Source organism: Mustela erminea, chromosome X, assembly GCF_009829155.1.
Source record: "Mustela erminea isolate mMusErm1 chromosome X, mMusErm1.Pri, whole genome shotgun sequence".
Lineage (NCBI taxonomy): Eukaryota > Metazoa > Chordata > Mammalia > Carnivora > Mustelidae > Mustela > Mustela erminea.
In genome coordinates, this window is record NC_045635.1 from 12190535 (window position 1) to 12211176 (window position 20642).

Below are 20642 nucleotides of genomic sequence, written 5' to 3' on the forward strand. Positions count from 1 at the left end.
GACTCCCCCCATTGCTCTTCCGAGTTTCCAAGCCCCATGAAAAGTCACAGAATGCTAAGAAAAGAGAAAGGAACTTGAAACAATCCCAACCTTTCACGATCTGGTTATAGTCACCTGTCTCTTTTGTTCTTGCTGCCGCACTAAAATGTGACATCTCTGATTCTTCTCAAGCAAGGGTTGCTGCAACGTTCAGCAGCTTCTCCGTGGTGCTGCCACTGAATGACATTGAAGTTATGTTCAGTATCCACTGACTTTCACCACATGACCTTGTCCTTGAACCCTGACTTTACTTGATTCTTGGCAAGTCCTTTTCTATACATTGTACTACTCGACATTCAGTGTGCTAGTTCTCAGGAAGTCCTCTTAATTATTTACCTCTTTGACTTCAGACTCCAGTTCTCATTCCTTACTTTCCCTTGTTCAGCTAGTGAACTCAGTATACTTAAACCAGATTTAGCATTTTTCTCCACAGTAGCTTCTTCCTTGCCTTTGCTCTTTACTCTAGGAGTCATGAGCCTATCGAGAAAAATTCACCGCCTTTGGCTTCTTTATTGCCTATTTTCCCTATATTTGTAATGACCTTCTTGCCCCTGTATTGTGTCAAAAAGAGCTCATCTGCCGCTCAGTCTGGGAGGGTTTCCAGCCATTATCAGGGACATCAAAAAGCCTCAGTTCCATAGCTCTTCATTAGCTTCAGATTGGTCCAATTGCTGGCTCCGTTTTGAATTTGAGATTTCAGTTTCCTCTCTGTCCCCACTTCCTGCCCTGGTTTCTTAAATTAACGCTTTCTGCCATATCTCCCTAACATTTAGATCATCACTTCTCAGACTATTACAATGTCCACATGAAAACCTGAGGATCTTGTTAAAATGCAGATTCTGATCCAGGAGGGCTGGGGCGGTGCCTGAGGCTCTGTATTTCTAACGAGCTCCTGGGTGATACCAATACTGCTGGCTCCAGGGCCACACTCAGTAGCAAGGGCTCATAGCAACCCTCTCCTAAATGTGCTTCCTCACTCACCTTCTTCCTCCACAAAGGGGGAAAACACAAGTGCTGTCCGATTGCCAGGCTTTCTGGATCTCACACCACCAGCATCACTAGTCTCCAGCATAGGACAGTGCTCAAATCCCCTGCAGAGGTCATGAAAAATACTGATTCTTGTGTTTCACCTCTAGAGATTCTGACTCAGTAGGTCTTGGGTAGAGTCTCAGAATCTATATTTTTAAGAAGCACCCCAGGCAGTCTTCATCATTTTTTAAGAACCAGTGTCTTACAGACTACCAAACTGAAGTCTTAAATACAGTCTTCCCCAGCAGATCCAATCTCCTTTATTTCTCATAAATGAGTCCCCTCCAAACCTTTGTTCCAGGCAGGCTGTCTCTTAAAAAGACCCAAAGCATTCCTTCCTCTTTACTCTGGCTCCACCTGTAAATTCTACCTACTCTAGAATTACTCTGTCTTATCTGTGTATTGTCACAGATTGTCATTCCACCAAGAATGCCAACTCCTGGAAGACAAACCGCTACGCGCACAGCTGGTAGGAAGAGACTGTCTCCACTCTCTTTAGCCTTGTCAAGTCCAAGTGTCCTCCCAAATTCTACCAAATCACTGCCTCCACCCCCATATTCAAGTCCCATGGGAAACGCATTTTTCTGGAAGAATGGAAAATGTGACTCTCTCGACTGAAATAGAAGTGACACCCTGTCCTGACACATAAGAAAGGATGCTGAGTCACACTTCAGTCCTATCTGGAAACAAGTCCCTGGGGACAGGGACTTTGTCTTATGTTTGTTCTGTGTTATTTTCATAAATCAAAAGCATCTCATGTTCACCATTAAATGAAATGCTAAGCAAATGTCTGAGTATGCCTGGTGATCTGCCAGAAGGTGACACATAATGGTAGGGTTGGAGAGAGTCATTACAGCTAATTAGTTGAAATGACATCAGAATTTTCTAATTAGCTTTTGTAAACATCCTTGTGCCAGGAAAACATGAGGTGTTGTACCTCAGTACATCTTTACTGCTCAAATATGATTAGAACAGCCTACAGTGCCATGGAACATGTAAGGCTAACACCAGCTGGGAGAAATCAGAATCTACCAGCATCCGCTTAACTTACTTGGGAAGAAACACTTCTGGCTCAATTGGAATTAAGAAGTAAGGACGAGGGACGCCTGGGTGGCTCAGTTGGTTAAGCAGCTGCCTTCGGCTCAGGTCATGATCCCAGCATCCTGGGATCGAGTCCCACATCGGGCTCCTTGCTCAGCGGGGAGCCTGCTTCTCCCTCTGCCTCTGCCTGCCATTCTGTCTGCCTGTGCTCTCTCTCTCTGATAAATAAAATCTTTAAAAAAAAAAAAAATCCTTAAAAAAAAAAAAAAAGAAGTAAGGACGACTCAGCATCCTGGGATGTCTAAAGACAGAGAAACAACATCCAGGAGTCCTCCTTTTTAAAAAGATTTTATTTATTTATTTATTTATTTGACACAGAGAGATAAAGCTAGAGAGCACACAGAGGGGGCATGGGATGCAGAGGGGGAGAGAGGAGCAGACTTTCCAGGGAGCAGGGATCCTGGTGCGGGGCTTGATCCCAGGCCTGCGGGATCATGACTTAAGCTGAAGGCAGATGCTTAACTGACTGAGCCACCCAGTTGCCCCTCTAGGAGTCCTCTTTCTCAACCAAAAATATGCTCTCTGGACCAAGCCTAACAAGAATACATGATCTATCATGACGTCACCCAAACCTGCCTCTAGCTCGTTCATCAACCCCTCTCTTCCAATCCAGGTGACTTTCCCAGACCTAAAGCTGTCCCCTGCCCACTGCCATGCTCTTTCTCTTATGCCTCTGTTCTAGGCACATACTATTTTCTTTGTTCAAGAGGACTTGCCACACAGTAACTCAACCTTTAAGATCAAATGTCACCTCTGGAGAAAAGGTAGTGGCTTCATTCTGGGAAGGGAATGGGTTCTGAATTGCTGCCACTTTTTTTTTTTTTTTAAAGATGGAGTTTATTTCTGTTAAAACAATACTCAAGGAATTTTTCAGAAGGTCAAAAGGCCCAAAGATAGCTGGTTTAATATAATATTATAGCCAGGTGCCAGTTTTGAAATCTTCAGGACAACTCCGGGTGGTCTGACAACTCACTGATTCTCCCAGTCCACAAGTGGCGAATTCTTCTGAGTTTTGGTGTAATTCACACGAGGCTGTCCCTCCAGTTATGATGACCAAAAACAATGCTAGAAGCAGTCATCGTCATTGAGAGGAAGAAAGGTAAATGACAAGAGAAGAAAGCCACCATAGCAATTTCAAGAAGCAAAGTTATTAATTCAGTATAAAACAAACAGAAGCATTTGCAAAATCTATATGAAAACCCTTCTTGCATTATTCTTTGAAACCAGGTCCTGTGACTATGAGCCAGAGTAGCCGGGATCATGACAGATCTTGTAAGAACCTGTATCTTCATATTCTTTTTCTCAGGCTCTTGCATGGTGCATGAAAACTGGCAGACGTGGGATCAATGCCTTTCAAGTTAATGGAGGAGCTGCTGACTCACCTGTATGAGTAGGCCCTTCTGCCAATTAATGCAAGGTCGATCCCTCTTCTGACTTTATTGGGCTTTTCCAGAGTAAACACACAACACTAATCTCTCTCAATCACAACAATAACAACAGCTTTATAGTAAGAGCAGCTAATATTAATTGAGCACTTCCTATGTGCCAACCGCTGTGAAATCTTAACATGGATATTTTCAGTGAACGTCCCAAATTATCCCCTCTTTTCAGATTAGGAGCTTGAAGTTGAAGACACCAAGTCCTTTAATTTGCCTATGTCATTTGCCAGGGCAGTAGGTGAAGAAGGCCAGATGGAAGCCCCGAAGCCATAGAGAGAGCATTATGAAGGTATAGTGCTAACAAGTAATCAACACTACCAGGCTCGTGGTTATTGACTCGTTACCGGTGATACTGAGCAGCTCTTCCCACTCCAGGCATGCGCAGTCAGACTCTCTACGGCCGGCTGAGGGGACCACAAGCCCTTCGGATTTTGTGGAAGAGCGTGGCGGGCATCTCAGTGTTGTCACAGGCCGTTGGAAATTACCATGACAACAAGCTTGGAGGCTTTTTGGGTGGCCTCTGGCCTGGTGCTAAGTAAGTGCAAGCTTCTCGACTCCTTACGGATCCCAAAAAGCCAAACCTTCAATGGCAGGACCCGTCAGTAACTGGCTTCCTGTGATATTCCCGGGAGAGGAGCCTCCTCCGAAGTCTTGAAGATAAACCCTCATCACGTCTGTGTGAGTTGTTGGCTAAAGGTCCAAACTCAAAACTCGTTACCTCCTCGGCAGAGCCTTTTCTGGCCCCCAGGCCACTCTGAGTTCTATCTTAGCATTCCCCCATTCCTTGGTATTCTCTCCGTAAGCCCTTTTCAGTTCATTTCCCACTCAGGGCTTAAGAGGACAGTCGCTAGAAAATATGGCAGGCAGTCGATAAAAAATTGCGAGGAACTGCATCAAAATGCCAGTTGATGTAAATTTTAGGTCCAGTGAGAAAAATCCCATTTTTCTGGAAAAGACTACTGATCTTTGAGATTTGAGAATGCAGCCGGCTCCCGATTTTATTTCTCCCTGGTAAAGGGAACAATAACGGCCTGTGGGGAAAAGCGTGTGTGTGTGTGTGTGTGTGTGTGTGTGTGTATTCTGCTTCGGCCCTCCCAGATGTCAGTTACTGAAGGTTTAAGGCACAAATCCCTTGGCCCATTTTTTTCCCTCAGCAGCCGGCCGCCTTCAAAGGGCCCTGGGGAAGGCCGGTCGACAGCTCCCACATGGGCATTCCGCGGGCGTCCGTGTGCATTTAATTCAGATACAGAGCGCATTTTATAGCAACTTGAACATGCCATTCTAACGTACTGGAAGAGATGAGAAATGGGGCTGTGAGTTCTCTCTGGGTTCACGGGCTCAGCATGAGCAAGGTTTGCAGTGCCTTTCAGAGGGGGCCACATCCGAAATGAGAGGCCCAGGACATCTGCGGGATGGAGTCTGCGGGCCGGTTCCCGTCTGGGAAGAGCCGGCTGCCGGGCAGTGATGGAAGCGTCCAGCAGGGGGCTGGCATTCTCTGTCTATAAGTAGCCCCGGTTCCCCCGCAGAGCCCCGGCTCAGCGCCGCTGCTGTTTGCTGGTGAAGTCAGTGACGTGCACAGCATCCTGCCCAGAGGATTGGAGGGCTTCTCAGTGCAGTTTTTTTTCTACCCACTTTAAACCTTCAGGTTCGAAATATCAGGAAGGATAGGGCATGCCGTATGAAAAGAGCCGGCCAAAAGTTCCTAGTAAACTGCGGCCAGAGAGACTCAGCCTCGAATGGAGGTAGAAGGAGTTGATACAGAGTGGGTTTAATTCCGGCTGACTTTTTGTTGTCGTTTGGTTGCGACTTACTGAATTTAGACATGTATTCCGTTGGCCATGTGAGGACCAGAGCAAGACCAGCATCCAAATAGCGCCAGACCCTTCCGAATGCCACAGTGCATGTGTCCTCAGAGTATCTGTGTCAAGGAAGATAAAGAGCCCAGCCTCGATTTTAGCCTCATCTTTGCCCAACTACAAAATCAGAGTTAAGCAACAGCACCTGAGAGTCCTTTTCAGGTGGCAAGGAACCCAGAGGATGGCTCTGAATGATTGCTTGCTTTTGAACTTGGAAGTGGAGCACTTCTTGTACTGCAACGTCTCCAATCACAGTGCAGATCTACCCGTGAACGACGACTGGTTCCACCCAGGGGTCTTCTATGTCATCCCGGCCGTCTATGGGGTCATCATCCTGATAGGCCTCATCGGCAACGTCACGCTGATCAAGATCTTCTGTACGGTGAAGGCCATGCGGAACGTGCCCAACCTGTTCATCTCCAGTCTGGCCTTGGGAGACCTGCTCCTCCTGGTAACGTGCGCTCCTGTGGACGCCAGCCGGTACCTGGCCGACAGGTGGCTGTTCGGCAGGATCGGCTGCAAACTGATCCCGTTCATACAGCTCACCTCGGTGGGGGTGTCTGTCTTCACGCTCACGGCTCTCTCGGCGGACAGGTGAGTTCTGGAAGAAAGTCACCTTCTCTCTGAGGGTAGCAGATGCCTTGGGAAATGAGCCACCCGCTTGGGGCAGGCAGAGCTGTTTGCACAAAGGGAAGTTTCACTCAAACTCAGATTCCCTTCCAGGCACATTGTTCTGGGGATTCCTTCTTGAGTTTGACATGTCGGCTTAAGAAAGGAAAGTGAGGGGGTCGTGGGACAAAAGGGAACAAATGAAAAAAAAAAATCTCTGAGCGTAAGATTGACATGTATTTTCTGGAGGCAAATCAGTTTAGCATTGCTTTTTCCTACCCTCTCCCTCCCTGCAAAATTAATTGGTGAGAAAAAAAAAAAAATCACACCTAATAGCGTTTAAACCCCAGGCAAACATTTCTTAGAAGTAATTCAAAGGCTTCAGAGAACAGAAAAGTCCCACTGAATTTCTTCCTCAAAATATTCTTTCAGAAATAAACAAGAGGAGAAAATAAGCAGCATTTCTTTGAAATTTAGTTTCCTCAGACCATTTAACTTTTCTCATAGCTGATTCTGTATTTGGCTCTCTGTAACCAGAAAGCTGGTTTTTGTAAGTGTCCCTTCAGTGAAATCAAGCATTATGTGGATTTTTTTTCCCCCTTGAGAAAGTTCCATTCAAGTTTGATTTTGAATTTTAATATCTTTATTGATGTACTTGCACATACAGTGCCTTTGGGGAGGGGGGTCGGTAGGGGAGAGAGTCCAGCATTTCTTTCTGGGCAACACTCATATCTGTGAACTGCATTTCTTGTGTGAACGTGTTGGTTAAAAATTCACATTTATTCATTCTTAAAGATTCACAATCATTCCACGAACATGTACCAAGCATCTATTTTGTAAAAAAACACTTGCTTGAGTGAGCCAGTTGGGAAATATCTGCAGGTTGTTGGCCCACATTGCTGCCCAGATCTAACATGTTTCTGAGCTCTAGAAACTGGACCCAGTAATGTCTAGACTCCAGAAACATCACGGGGCATACGGTCAAATTAAGAAAAACTAGAACAATAACGAGAGACTCTTAAGCTTTGATTTGAAAATGCTCTGTATGTGATGCTGTGAAAGATGTATGAGGATCTGAGCATGTACCAGGAAAGGCATAGAAGCAGCTCTTGAAAGTTGATGCTCTGAAGAAAACTCCCACATTTTAACACAGACGGTAGTGGATTTTCATTTTATAGAGGAGCAAACAGTCCCCCGGTGATCTGGCTTTGTCAAGTAACGGCCGAATAAAGATAGTGTTATCAGTATTTATAGACACATGTTTATACTTAGCTGCCTGAAGTACACTGTTCATTTTCAAAGATGGAAAAACGAGAGCCCTGAGGCAAGGTCTGCACATCGTACCGGCCGGAGGGGCTTCCTCCATTCCCAGCTTTGGCCCACCAGGTACTCGTGGCCACAGGCAGCCTCGCCGGTTGCCCCGGGCCAGGCGGACTCTGGAGCAGGCAGAAGGTCCATAGCTCATTCCACAGATGCTAAGGGCATCTCAGGATAGCGGTGAATTTTCCTGATGGGGGGGGGTAAGATTCTGGACTCTGGACTGGTGGGTACAGTGGTGTAGAGGGTGTTTACTGGCTTCTTGGGGCTGGGTGGGGGACAGAGAGGAAGGCGAGGCTGCGGAATGTAAAGAGGCAGCTGCAGGGGACCCCTTCCCGAGTTGCCGAGCAGACCGAGTTCCCTGTGGGCAGAAAGGCTCTTTCCAAAGCCCGGGTACAGCATTTGCCAGCTGCCGTGTGTTCTCAGCAAGTTTAGAGTTCCTGCGTGTCCTTCCCCTACTAGAAGCTTCCCTGTATCTAACCTTCTGTGCTTTGCTGAGGTTTCAAAAAGCTGACGAGTCCCGTGAATCACAGGTAGTGCGTGTAATCCATTTCAACCAGAGTTAAGTACTGAGCTAGTTAAATCATGTAAACCTGTACTTATCTGTTGAATCTCATTTTTAAAAGCTATCAGGGTCTTACAGTAACCTCACGAGGATGGCAGGGCAATCACAGAGACACACATACTCCATTTTTCTCAACAAGTTACTATCTATATACAGTAAAGTGAACAAGTGTGTAGCTCAATGGGGTTTTTACTTATGTCTTCGTATCCACATAACCGCCACCCAGATGGAGATACAGTCCACTTCCGGCCCCCCAGGAGTTTCTTCTGCGCCTCGTTCCAGTGAATGCCCACCCCCAGAGAGGAGCAGTCACTCTTCGGAGTTCAGTTAACACAGATTATTTTTGCCCGTTCTTTAACTGCTTATAAAGGGCATCATGGTTCTTATGCTTATCATGTCTGAGAGAGTCACCCGTGTGGGTGCGCACGACAATGGTTTCTTCTTAACTCTTGTGTGGTATCCTGCTGTAGGAATATGCCTCCGTTTCTGTATCCATTCGAATACTGATGGACCTTGGGTTGTTTCCATAATAACCCACTCTGGGTGTTCTTATTCTTGACTTTTGCGGAACATACGTGTTTATTTCTCTTGGGTTTGAGCCAGGGAATGGACCTGCTGCATCACAGGGGGCACGTATTTGTTTAGTAAGCATCGTCAAAGAGTTTCCTAAAGTGCTAGCCTGTATTTGACGGGGCGGGAGAAGGGTGAACCAGCAGACCCTCCAGACTGGATGATCAGCCCCCACCCTCAATCTACAGGCTCAGGGGTGCCGAGGTGGGAAGGGCAGTGGGGTCAGGCCTCCCTGCCCCCCGTAGGCTCACCTGCAGTGCCGGGACTCATCCCCACCTCCCCGCTGCAGTCCTCCCTCGCCCCAGACCAACTTGAATCTTTGTTAGTATGACGGGAATAACAGTTTTATGGAAAAGTTGATGCTGCTGCCAGCGTGTCAGAGGGAGACTTCAAGGCAGTCCCAGAAACCAGAACGCTGGGTTTCACACAGTTGGCTAATTGCAGATTTACATTCAAGGCCTTCACTTCTGGTCCCTGCCCTCCGTCTCCCTCCGTGCTTTCTTCCCCTGGACACGCACCGATGTCCCCATACCGCACACTGAATTCCTGGCTCTGCTTCCTTTGCTGATGCTGTGTCCCGCCCACTCTCCAGACCCCTTTCTCCTTCCCTGCATAGAAGACGCTACGCCCCATGTGACCTACAGGCTGGGAATGAGCATCAATTGTCCTGCATTTTAGGCTATTTGATGCCATTACTCCCCATTGAAAGGAGTCGGATTGAGTCACTTAGCTCTCTGACCTTAAGTTGAATCATCTGTAAAGAGAGTTGAGCTCGATTATTTCTAAGGTCCCTCCAAATTTTTTCTTATCTATCATCTTGCCTATCTTTCAGAATATGGTTCAATCTTCCTCCTTAAAACCCTAAGTTGGAGCATTCTAGCCCCAAGTTCCTAGCACTCCCCCAAACATAAAGCTTATTATCTGAGACATGAATTACCTTATGACTTCTTTCATTTTGCTCTTCGGAAGTATTTCACTCATTTGTCTCTTTTTAGCCTTTCATATATTCACTGCATTAACTTTTCAAGTAGGTTATTAATGCTGAGGGCAGGGGCGCCTGGGTGGCTCTGTCGGGTAAGCGTCTGCCTTCAGCTCAGGTCATGATTCCAGGGTCCTGAGATCAAGCGCCACATCGAGCTCCCTCTTCAGTGGGGGGCCTGCTTCTCTCTCTCCCTCTGCCTGCTGTTCCCCCTGCTTGTGTGCACCCACTCTCTCTGTCAAATACAATCTTTAAAAAAAAAAAAAAAGGATGCTGAGGGTGGAAATTTCTTATATATTCTTCTGTCTTCCACATGATTCTATCTCCTCACATGATTCCTTGGCACCAAGTGCGTGATCTGTAAACACTGGTGGATTAATTACTTTTAATCATACTTTCTTCTTCTCATTCTCAAAGCATACTTTTCTGCTCATTCTTCTTCTCCTTTTTCAGAATTCATCGGAAAGCATATTCTTTAAAATGTCTCATACAGTCACCAGCTTATCTCTTCCTCTCTATGAAGCTCACCCTGTTTGAGTCAATGTGAGAAAAACCCTTCCGTGAATGCATTCAGGGGATGACGATGTGTGGATGGACGGACAGATGAAAAGACAGGTGGTTGGATGAGTGGATGGGTAGAAGGATGGACAATGATTGGATGGATGGATATACTTTCTATATACTGGTCTTTCCTATGAGATGCCCATTTCCGTACTAGGTGCCTCAGTGTTACGTAAATGGAATTTAAGACCAAAATTGGGCCCTCACCTGGAGAAGGGTTGGGAGAATTTGTGTCTTCTTTTCCAATAAATGTAAAGTTTAAAACTAGATGTAATGTTGACAGCCTATAGTGCCCAAGTTATACTGTGCCTGCTTCAGGTTCTGCTGGAATGGAACTGGCCGAATGAATCTTAAAGGCAGACGGCTAGAGGACTTACACTAGAATTGTGATCCTTCCTTGATTTCATGGAAAAGGCTATTCATACATCTTCCCCTACCTTGTGATTGGCAGTGTATAAAGAAAGAGGAAAAAGTTGCATTTACGTAAACTTCATAGATTCTTTGAATTAATGGCAAGGAATTTATGAGCTAATGGACTTTCGGCCTTTCCTGCCATCTCAGGCTTCATGGTCCAGCATCTTAGCCCCTAACCAAGTAACACTAAAAATTCTGTTCTCCAGTCACACCAGCCATGTGTCAAAGGCTCAGTAACCTCATGTGACTCTACTGGACAGTACACATACAGGACATTTCCATCATGGCAGAGAGTTCTGTTGGACAGAACTAGTTGAACTAGCTGCATGGGCTATTCCTGTCTGTCAAATATCTTCTATTAGAAGATACCAAAAATAAAGAGGGGAGAAACCAGGCAGCCTAACACAATCCCAGTCACAGACTTGGGGGATTGGGGCATCCCACTGATGAGGGTTTGAGACCTTCTGAAGAATACATGTGCAGTTCAACTTCCAGGTCTGCTTTACGAACTTCTCTCTGATCCTTCCATTTTCTTGTGCTGGGTCCTCTTCCATCTGCCAGTCTGTCTTTCCCAAGGCTTGCCAGAACACGCTGTTGCAGCTAAAATCCTTTTTTTTTAATTTTTAGAGAGAGAGAGACAGAGCACAGGTGTGTGATCGGGGTGGGGGTGGGGCAGCGAGGGGGGCTGAATTTTTTTTTTTAAAGATTTTATTTATTTGTTAGAGAGAGAAAGAGAGAGCAGGAGCATGGGCAGACAGAGTAGTAGGCAGAAGCAGAGGGAGAAGCAGGCTCCCCGCCGAGCAAGGAGCCTGATGCGGGACTCGATCCCAGGACGCTGGCATCATGACCTGAGCCGAAGGCGGACACTTAACTGACTGAGCCACCCAGGCGTCCCAGGAGAGAGGATCTTAAGCAGGCTCCAGACCCAGCATGGAGCCCAACAATAGGGGGCTTGATCCCACAACCCTGAGATCATGGAGCAGAAATCAAGGGTTGGACACTTAACCGACTGAACCACTCAGGCGCCCCTCTAGCTAAACCCTTCTCGTTGCTTCCACATGTGCCTTCTGACTTCGCCCCTCTCTGACTTTATTTCCCTCTCCTTAAGAGCTGGCTTCCATTCCCTCCCTCTATCCAAATCCTGTGAGTCATTGAAGGCACAGTTCAGGTCTCTTCTCCTCCATGAAGCATTCCCTGACCTTTTGCTTTCACTGATTTTTCCCATTCTCAAGATGTTTTTGCCTGTACTATATAACACCCAATCTGTCCCGCATTGTATTACTGGGTCCTTTGTGTAGATGTGTTTTCTATGTCCTTAATCATGTGGGAAGCTCCTTGGGGTCTATGCCTTCTATGACACCTGGGCCTACCTTACATCTAGTAAGAGGACGATAACCACAGCTTGGTTGATGTTTGAGCAGTGACAGGTAGAAGTCATCTTAAAATTCAAACCCTTGTTTGACAGAGACCAAAAGATGGAATTTGGCCTTGTCACAGCAGATTCAGAGTACAGTCAGACTGTAATCCTGCTCTCCTCATTTTAAGTCCTAGTGCGTTCAGGGGAACTGGAAGCTTTTCTTTACGCACCATCAAAACACAGAGTCTGATTCCATTTCCCTGGACAGTGGGAGCTTCTGATTCCAAACCCTACTGTTCTGAGGGAGGATAACCTGAGTAGCCCCAAAGTGGTGCCCTCTTAAGGAGGTCACCCCAGTGATGCCGGAGGCTCCTCTAATGTTCTAGAGGCCCAGCTTCATTGATTTCAAGGAGATGGGCACTTTCGCACAAGAGAGGACAATTTAATTTCTTGTAAAGCATCTTTTCCAGAAAGTCCCTCTGTTGGAGGGGCTTACATGAGTCACCAGTTCGTCACTTCTCGATAGTATGATTGTTCTGAGGCATATTGCCTCTCTGGAAGGAAACTCATCTTGTGTTTCTTCAGGGTGATGGATCTGCCACGGCTGCTGACAGACTCTGGGGTGCCCAGAGGGCAGGTGCAGCGGAAGTGGAGTTTCCCGGCAAGGCTCTTTCAACTGGAGCGCTGTGGACAGAAGGGCAGAAAAGGATTTTGACCTTGTCTCTCACACATTATCTTCGAAAGTGTTAAACTTACGTGTGATTAATTAAGTATCATTCCTGGCAACTTAATATGCATGGAGGCAGAAAGGAAAAAAAGCACAAACTTGATCGTGAAACATACTGAACAGCCTGAAATGGCTTCCTGGTGAGTTTTTTGAACTGTGCTTGTCAATAACATCCTTTGAAAAATAGACTAAATTAGCATTTTTGCACTTGTAAATCCTCCTGGTGTGTAGGGTTTGCATAAATTCTCTCTTAATTAAAACACATGTTCTGCAGAATAAAAGAAAAAAAAAATTCTCCATTCCTCTCTTTCTACCTCCCAGTCATGGAACAAGGGATTTTGTTTCTTATAGTCATCTTTGAAATTCTGCTGATTAGTGTCTGATATTTGCTGCTACCTGAAATGATCTGATTTGTCTAGGAACCTCTAAGAGGCTGCTAGTTCATTTTACACAGTAAATATCACTTTCTATAGGGGTGTCTTGGTGGCTGAGTCAGTTAAGAGCCTGACGCTTGATTTCGGCTCCGGTCATGATCTCAGGGTCATGAGATTGAGCCCAACATTGGGGTCTTGTATGGGCTTGGAGTCGGCTTGGGATTCTCTCTCCCTCTCCCCCTGCTCCTCTATGCCCTCTAAAAAAATAAATAAATATCACTTTCTAAGGAAGGTCTTCATTGGCCATTCATTCTAAAGGAATGACCAACACTGCTCCATCATCCAGTTTCTTTTTTCAGGATGATTGGGTGTAACTTACATACAGTAAACTTTTAGGTGTACATTTTTCTGAATTTTGACAAACTTATGCAGTAGGTAACCACCACCACTAGAGTCTGGATGCAGAACATCCACCACCCCAGATACTATCATGTGCTTGTGTGGTCTATCCCCTTCCTTCACCCTCAGCTCCCAAAACCCACTGATCTTTTCCAAAATAGCGTATGAACGACATTATACAGTGTATAGTTGATTAAGTCTGGCTTCTTTCAGCTCCCATTGTTGTGTGTATCAGGAACCCATTCCTACTTGTTGCTGGTAGTGTTCCACTGCGTGGGTATACCAGTTGGCTTATCTCTCCTTCAGTCAGCTGGCATTAGGGTTGTTTTTGAGTTTGGGTGATTATAAACAAAGTTGTCATCAATGTTCACATAGGATTTTGTATGGATGAATGTCTTCATTTTTCTTAGGTAAATATCATCCAGTATTGTTTTCTTGAGAATTCTTTTGTTCATTTATTTGCTCACTTGTTTATTTTCTGTCTTCTACCACTAGAAATAGAACCCTCCCCAAAGCGGGAGGCTATCTCATTCAGTAGCATATTCTCTGATACTAAAACCATTCCTAACCTGCAGTAGAGGCTTGGTAAGTGTTCAATACATGAGTGGATGGAAACATGAAGGAAGGAGTAAAGAAATGAATGAATTCTGGTAGGTCCTACTGAGAGAACCTGAAAGGCTGGATTATGGTTTGTGAATCATGTTCACCTCCTTTTTTTTTTTTGAAGATTTTATTTATTTGTTTGACAGACAGCAGGAGAGCACAGGTAAGGGGAGCAGCAGTCAGAGGGAGAGAGAGAGAAGCAGGCTCCCTGATGAGCAGGGAGCCTGATGCGGGGCTCAATCCCAGGACCCTGGGGTCATGACCTGAGCCAAAGGCAGACGCTGAATAACTGAGCCACACAGGTGCCCCGGAGGATGCTTTTTAAGAAAAAACAAGTAAAATTATGAATGCAAAGTTGGGTAGAAATGTGGCTGTTTTAAAAGATCTAGAAAAATATGAGATTTCGAAATCACGGTGTTAAAAATGTAAATAAGTTGATAAATTCTACAAACATCACAAAATCCAGAAAAATAACATAATATCTATTATTCATTGCCTGACACGCTTGACCATACTTGTTTTCTTACGTATTTTGGCTTCATCCTCATTTGTCTCCTCTTAAAATGGCAATGGATTGGTGATGTCCTTTTCTATAGAGATAAGAGAAAGACGAGTCAGACTTGTAGCATGGTTGATTAAAATGGGCTTATTATTAAGAAGTTAGAAAGTTTCTTTCAGCTCCATAAGTCATTACTGGTTATGTCATATATGTTTAGTATTATTTAGGATTATTGTTTTAAGATTATTTGAGAAACCCACTATCAAATTTCTTTCCTATATGGGCTATACAGTTTCACAGTATTTAAAATTTTGTGCCTTGAGTAATCTTAAGGGCTTGTTTAATTAACATCCATTAACCTGTTTGCCACGAATGCCATTGCATTATAAGTTTTAAGTTTTCCTCATCAATGTTGGTATTTTGAGGATATGCGTAACATGAGTCACTTCACACAAATGTCTTTGCTCTTTGTAACTTGGCTACAGGTTTCTGTCCTATAAACACAGACACTCTGGTAAATTTGACTTTGCTGATATATTTGGATTTAGATCTACCATGTTATATATATTATTTGATTGTTACTGGTCTCACCTGTCTCATTATCCTTTCTCCCTTTCTTCTTGCCTTCTTTTAAATTTGTGAAGTCTTTTAATTATTCTACACCTCCCATGAATTTATTTATATAATCTCTACCCTAGAGTTTACAAACATGTATCCTTCACTTATTAGAATTTGCTGTAAAGTAGTACTTTCCCACTTCCAGGACAATTCAAAGATGGCCATGCAAGGACACTTTAATTTTAATTCCCTCCTGCCTTTTGTGGGAGGTAGGGTGGAAGGAGCTATGGTTATTTTATATTTTAATTCTCTTTGTATTTTAAAACCCACAACTCATTATGTTTATTGTTTTCACACACTTTACATTTACTCACATATTTACCTTTAGATTTAAATTTATTCCTGTATTTACCTTTCCTGCTGTTCCCTCTTTCCTCCTGCAGCTCTGACTTCACCTGAGATCATTTTACTTCTGCCCAAAGAATGCCCTTCAGTATTTTACTAAGTGGAAATCTAACGGGGATACATTTTCTGGTTTGGTGTATGAAAATGCCTTTCTTTGATGTCAGCTGGGGAGGAGATTTTCACTGGGCATAGAATTCTAGGCCAGTAGTTCTGAGCCTTCACACTTTGACACTGCGTTTATTGTACGTGGATAGATGTCGGTTTTGTTGGTTAGAATTACTGACTTGCCGCTCTTTGAATGATTTTAAGATTTTTTTATCTTTGGTTTTCAGCAGCGTTACCATGATGCACTTAGCTGTGGTTTTCTTTGTATTTTTCCTGCTTGGGAGTCATAGCCTTTCTTAAATCTGTGATTTGCAGATTTTAGTCAGTGTTGTCAAGTTCTCAACCATTACAACTTCAAATATTGCTTCTGTCACATTCTCTTTTTCCTCTCCTTTTTTATGCTGTCTACATATTAACAGACTACTACAGGTGAACTTTACGCTTTTCAAATTTTCTTCCTCCTTTGCTTGTTTTTTGCTTTTACTGAGGCAGAAAATGTCATCCTAGGGTCAGGCCTCTGTTTCTAGAAACTGTTTTAAACACAATCTCCTTCAGCATGTCCCATAAATTTCCTATGTTTTACTGTGTTTTCCTTTCTTCTTTTCTCATTGTTCTTCACTGTGGCCATTTTCACTCATGAATCCTCTATTCAGCTGTGTCTAGTCTTTCCATCTGGTTCCATCTTGTCATCTTAATTTCTTGAACGAGTCCCAGTATATTTTAAAATCCCTCTCTGGTTAATTCTAACCCGCAGAAGCTCTACAAGCCGGGTTCTATTACAAATTTTCTTCTCTTGTTTATTGGCCATTTTGTTTTGCCTCCTGGTATACAAGGCAACTTTGTTTGACTACTTGATTTTGTAGATGAAGAACTGTAAATAATTTGAGGCTCTGGATATTATCATCTTCCAGAAAAGATTGGCTTTTGCTTCTTGCCGATAATCAGAGGTGGCAGCATATCTGACCCAATCAGGGACTGAGCAGATTGGAGGCCGGGCTTTGGTCTTTGCAAGATTTAGTTCACCCCTCCTACTAAGGTGTCCCCCTTTGGGAATCCGAACTGAGAGCTTGGAGCGTTTACCTGGCCTCCTGTCCTTGGCCTTGAACTCCATTGACTGTCCTCCTTCCTCCTAAAAATGCTGGAAGCTCTGCTCAACTTTATTTCTCTGCTGCTGTTGGCCACTTGGTAAATGCCTTACAGGGAAAATGGTACTAATGGCTTCATCTCTTTATGCGTCCCTTCTTTCCAGGATTCTGGCCCCTCACATCCTTACTGCTTCGGTATTTCTCTGATGTTTTCAAAGAGATCTTCTAACTTTTCATTGTAGGACAGTTACTCAGCAACAAGCTGCTTTGCCATCATCAGAAGTGGAAAATCCCATCACAGTATTCTGCTGCCCTCGAAGCTATTCATATCCCAGTTCCTCTAAAGAAGGGTGCAGAACTCCCCAGTCGGGCCTGTGGGACCAGCACCCACAGCCTCACATTGTCTTAGCAGTTTAGATTCAGAAAAGTGAGCTCTGGCTAACTTCAAAGTGATTAAGTCGCGACTCTCGGCTGAGGCCCGCCGCACTGGACACTGCCAAGTGGTGGAGGTACCTCAAAGCCTCTGGAACCTTTCAACAAGCCAGGACTCTTAGGCCCAATAAGCAAGAGCTAGAGCCGACATTGAGTTATGCAGTGATTGATAACAGCTAAAATTTCACGGCAAGGAAAGAGCCAAAATGTTCCTGAGGTACATTTCTTTAAACTTTGCTTCTTTATTACTTTTTTCTTTTTTTTTGTATTGTACTCAGACCAATTGACCAGTGCGAATAGCTAAAGGTACACAGCAAAGAAGCAGGAAGAAAATGTGAAGTGCAGCACAGAAAGAAAGTTATTTCCAGTGTGAGAAGAACGTATTATGACAATAATAATATGTCCATGTGACTCACTTATTTCTTTATGCTGTCTACATATAAATAGAATGACTACAGGTCGACTTCAAGCTTTTCAAGGTTTCTTTTTTCCCCCTTTGGTGGTGTTTTTTGTTTGTTGTGTTTTGCTTAATTATCAGACAGTTTCATCATGGCAGGGTTGGGCCTCTGAGAAATATGTTAGACACAATTAAAAAACAATACAAAATTATGTAAGAACAAAATTACAGTAGTTTCTCCTTGAGAGCCTATGGGAAATGCTTATTTCTTTTTAAATAAATGACAATCAAAACAGATTTTTAAGAATTTCATTATTATTTATTCTTTTCCCCTTCTACTTTATTTATTTTTTTAAAAGATTTATTTAGGGGCACCTGGGTGGCTCAGTGGGTTAAACCTCTGCCTTCGGCTCAGGTCATGATCTCAGGGTCCTGGGATCGAGCCCTGCATCAGGCTCTCTGCTCAGCAGGGAGCCTGCTTCCCCCCACAGCCCCCCGCCCCGCGCCTGCCTCTCTGCCTACTTGTGATCTCTCTGTCAAATAAATAAATTAAATTAAATTAAAGATTTCTTTATTTATTGGAGAAAGAGAGAGAGCACATGTGTGTGCATGTGTAGTCAAGCCAGGAGACGGGCAGCAGGAGAAGGAGAGAAGCAGACTCCCTGTCGAGTGCAGAGCCCGATGTGGGACTTGATCCATGACCTTAGATCATGACCTGAGTTGAAATCAAGAGTCAGATTCTCAACTGACTAAGCCATGCAGTAGAAGCCTCCCCTTCTACTTTAAATGATCACAAGCACTACAGAAGAATAGAAAAATCAGAATTTGACATCTTTTCTTTCCTAGGTCTTTCAGCAGAGGTACAATTGAAGGTTGAAATGATGGTTGGAGGGAGACAAGTACCACAGGATGAAGATAAGCATAGTAAATATTTAAAGTATTCTTGACTGCTGCTTTAAAAAGACCTGAGACTGAAGAGCTATAGTCAAATATAACTAACTAGGGGATCCAGAGACGTAGGTTAAAGTCTTGGTTCTCAGCTAACCAACCGTGGGGACCTCTGTGGGCACTAGTTTCCTATTCTGTAATATGAAGGGAATGGGACTTAATGACTCCTAAGTTTTAAATTCCATATTTCTACAGAAAACAGGTTTGTCATTAAACATGTACTCACATATCTGCACCATGGTAAAAGCACTTCGCAGACTGACCCCGCATCGTCTGTTCTAAGAGCGCCTCATGAAGGGGAATGTAATATGTTAAGTATCATTCTGTTCTTTCAGGGCTCTACCTGGGCCTAGCTTGCTTCCCCAAACAGATTTTAAGTCCCTCGTGGTCAAGGATTTTTATGTCCATAGTGCCAAGGAGAGCCCGACGTACTAAATTAGCACTTACCTGTGCCGATAAATTGACGAAGCATCCTGGACAATGAGCGTTTAGCACTGGAAGACCCACGGCAAAGGTCAGTGGCCTGTTGTCTTATTATCACCAACTAATAAGCCTAACAGGCAGTGCGCTGTGTAAATGAAGACAGATTGTCCTCCATTAAAGAAGGAAACAGCAATTTTCGTATAAACAGGCAGAGAACAATAGAAATGCTAGCCGTGTTCACGCATTCAGTGCACACAGGCTGGGGACCAGTAAACATTTTTTGTCAAGGGGCCCTATAGTATTTTCAGCTTTGTGGGCCAGAAGGTCTCTGTTGCAAGCACGCGACACTGCCTTTATACCATGAAAGCAGCTCTAGATGTTATCTAAGAAAATGGGCATAGCTGTGTTGCTGTGAAACCTCACCAACCGACCCTGAAGTTTGAATTTCATGTACTTTCCACATGTCACAAAATGTGATTCTTCTTTTGATCATTTCCCAACCATTTAAAATATAAAAACTAGTCTTAGCCCAGGGTACCTGGGTGGCTCAGTCGTTAAGCATCTGCCTTCGGCTCAGGTCATGATCCAGGGGTCCTGGGATCAAGGCCCACGACGGGCTCCCTGCTCAGCTCATTGGTTCTCCCTCTCCCACTCCCCCTGCTTGTGTTCCCTCTCTCGCTGTGTCTATCTCTGTCAAATAAATAAATAAATAAAATCTTTAAAACAAAAACAGAAACTACTCTTAGCTTGTGGGCCATATGAAAATGGGCAGAGGGACAGAGTTGGCCCATAGATCCTTGGTTTGCTCTCCTGATGTAGAAGTGTGTGCATGCTTGCTGACGTGGTCATTAAGCAGTGAGTCTTTACTATACGTTTTCTGAGTAGAGTTGACACACAATGTTACATTAGTTTCAGGCATACAGCTTCGTGATTTGACATGTTTCTACATTATACTATGTTCACCACAAGGACAGCTGCATACCCGTCCCATTATAACACTATTACAGTATCAAAGTAGAACCTAGGGGAATCCATGACCCCTGTCCAGTTAGCCAGGATGGACTACCCTAGGGGATCTGAAAAAAACAATACGAGATGAATCACACAGCTCTGTGGTGCTTTAAAGTATGAGGCACTGTCAAGTCATGCGCATTTGCTTTCGAATCAAAAACTTGAGAGTCTTCAAGTCTTTAAGATATGTGTCTTTTCCAGCATGTCCACTGGATACTAACTAAATGAAGAAAAGTAGAGAGGTTTTTTAGGTAGAGAGTTCTAACTCCGGGCTTACCCAGATCCCAGCTCGCTTGGTGGGTGGGCATGGTGAGGGGTGGGGGGGGCGGGGGCAGAGGGTTCCTGTTGCTCCTGGCAGAAGGGAAGATGTGACCAGATGCTGCACTTCTCCCAACCTCCTCCAGATGGTTTCACCGTCATGCACAGTGCTGCCTCCTCTAAATTCTTCTCTTGTAAGCAAGGCCCTTTAAAATGATGTAAAAGGAGAATTGTTCTCAGGGAGAATCATTTCCTCAGTACATCCAGGGATGTGTCTGGGCTTGAAATGGTTAGAGAAATAGGAAGTGTTTGGGTCATGGCAAATGTCTTGGGAGAAGGCTGTTAGCACTTTAATACTAAAATTTTTAACTGAAAAACGTCATTCAGATGCACTGTCTAGACCATTTTCTTTGATGATAGCTTTGCTGACTCAAAGCAAACTTTTTCAATTGGTTCTTAGTTAAGATGCCCCCAAGTTGCCTGGGGACAAACTTCCACATTTTTCTTCCCTCCCGCCTTCCCTCCCCTCCTCCTTCCTTCCTTCCTAAGTGTATTGTGGTAAAATATACATAACATAAAGCT

General features: G+C 44.2%; 1 protein-coding gene across 1 annotated transcript in view; it reads left to right on the plus strand.

Moving 5' to 3' along the window:
- The window catches only part of GRPR (gastrin releasing peptide receptor), a 125438-nt gene that overhangs the window by 90121 nt on the left and 14675 nt on the right, over positions 1 to 20642 (plus strand). Inside the window, exon 4 of the mRNA XM_032331210.1 lies at positions 3781 to 6058. Within this exon, the coding sequence (XP_032187101.1) occupies positions 5646 to 6058 (413 nt within the window). The 5' untranslated portion in view covers positions 3781 to 5645. The remainder of the gene's footprint in view (positions 1 to 3780; positions 6059 to 20642) is intronic.